Source organism: Gymnoscopelus braueri (assembly GCF_963280865.1).
Source record: "Gymnoscopelus braueri genome assembly, chromosome: 4".
Classification (NCBI taxonomy): domain Eukaryota; kingdom Metazoa; phylum Chordata; class Actinopteri; order Myctophiformes; family Myctophidae; genus Gymnoscopelus; species Gymnoscopelus braueri.
Window position 1 is genome coordinate 2,636,273 of NC_137605.1, and position 1,088 is coordinate 2,637,360.

A 1,088-nucleotide genomic window follows, 5' to 3' on the forward strand; every position below is an offset into this window, starting at 1 on the left:
ATTGGACAGAGGGAGAAAATCAGCGCCTGCCTACAGCAGTTTTATGCTTAGTCGCGGAGAGCAGATAAACGCAAGGTCTGCGCGAGAGGCGGAAAAATCTGCTCTTGCGTGAATCAACGCATTTGCATTGACAATGCATTGGCAGATTCTGCAAACAGCGGCCAGCCAACTCTTGGTGGGAGCGCGCCCTAACAGAGTATTTCTACATTGTTGTATTGATACTTTTACTTGTAACAGAGTATTCTACATTGTTGTATTGATACTTTTACTTGTAACAGAGTATTTTTTACATTGTTGTATTGATACTTTTACTTGTAACAGAGTATTTCTACATTGTTGTATTGATACTTTTACTTGTAACAGAGTATTTTTACATTGTTGTATTGATACTTTTACTCGAGTACTTCTTCCACCACTGGTTACACTCAGACTCATTAATTTGATCATGTTTCTCTTCAGCTCTCCAGGCTCAACCAACAGGTAAACAAACATCAACACATACATACATATTATAGATTGTAACCTAGAAGGTTTTCTTCTAATCAAAGTAATATAACTTTATTTAACTGTTTATTCTATTGTCTGTGTACAGAGTCTGGTGATGTCATCAGGTTGATGGGAGGAGCCAGTCACTGTGCTGGTAGACTGGAGATGAAACACCAGAGAGAGTGGAGACCAGTGATTAGTTATAATAACTACTGGAACCATAAGTCAGTATCTGTAGTGTGTAGACAACTGGACTGTGGCTCTGCTGTTTCTACAGAGTGGAGAGATGGTTCTACAGATCAACCTGTATGGATGATTACACCTTCCTGTGTTGGAGATGAAGCTACACTGAGGGAGTGTAGTGGAGCAGTGGAGTCTGATACTTCCTCCTTCAGTCTGGAGCTGATCTGTTCAGGTAACAAACAATGACTTCAACAATGATACTAATCTATACTGTCTGTCTGTCTGTCTGTCTGTCTGTCTGTCTGTCTGATCTATAGATCTATAGACATATGGTGGGATCTATAGATCTATAGATGTCCTTTAAAAATAGTGCTTTAAATATATATATAATATTAGAAATTGATCCTCTCTCCCCACCT

General features: G+C 39.1%; 1 protein-coding gene across 1 annotated transcript in view; it reads left to right on the forward strand.

The window, feature by feature from the left end:
* Window positions 1-366: 366 nt before the first annotated feature.
* LOC308084520 (CD5 antigen-like) overlaps window positions 367-1,088 on the forward strand; it is a gene marked incomplete at its 3' end in the record, with an annotated part of 29,159 nt that continues 28,437 nt past the window's right edge. Inside the window, exons 1-2 of the mRNA XM_080427186.1 lie at window positions 367-480; window positions 593-901. Of these exons, the coding sequence (XP_080283312.1) occupies window positions 616-901 (286 nt within the window). The 5' untranslated portion in view covers window positions 367-480; window positions 593-615. The remainder of the gene's footprint in view (window positions 481-592; window positions 902-1,088) is intronic.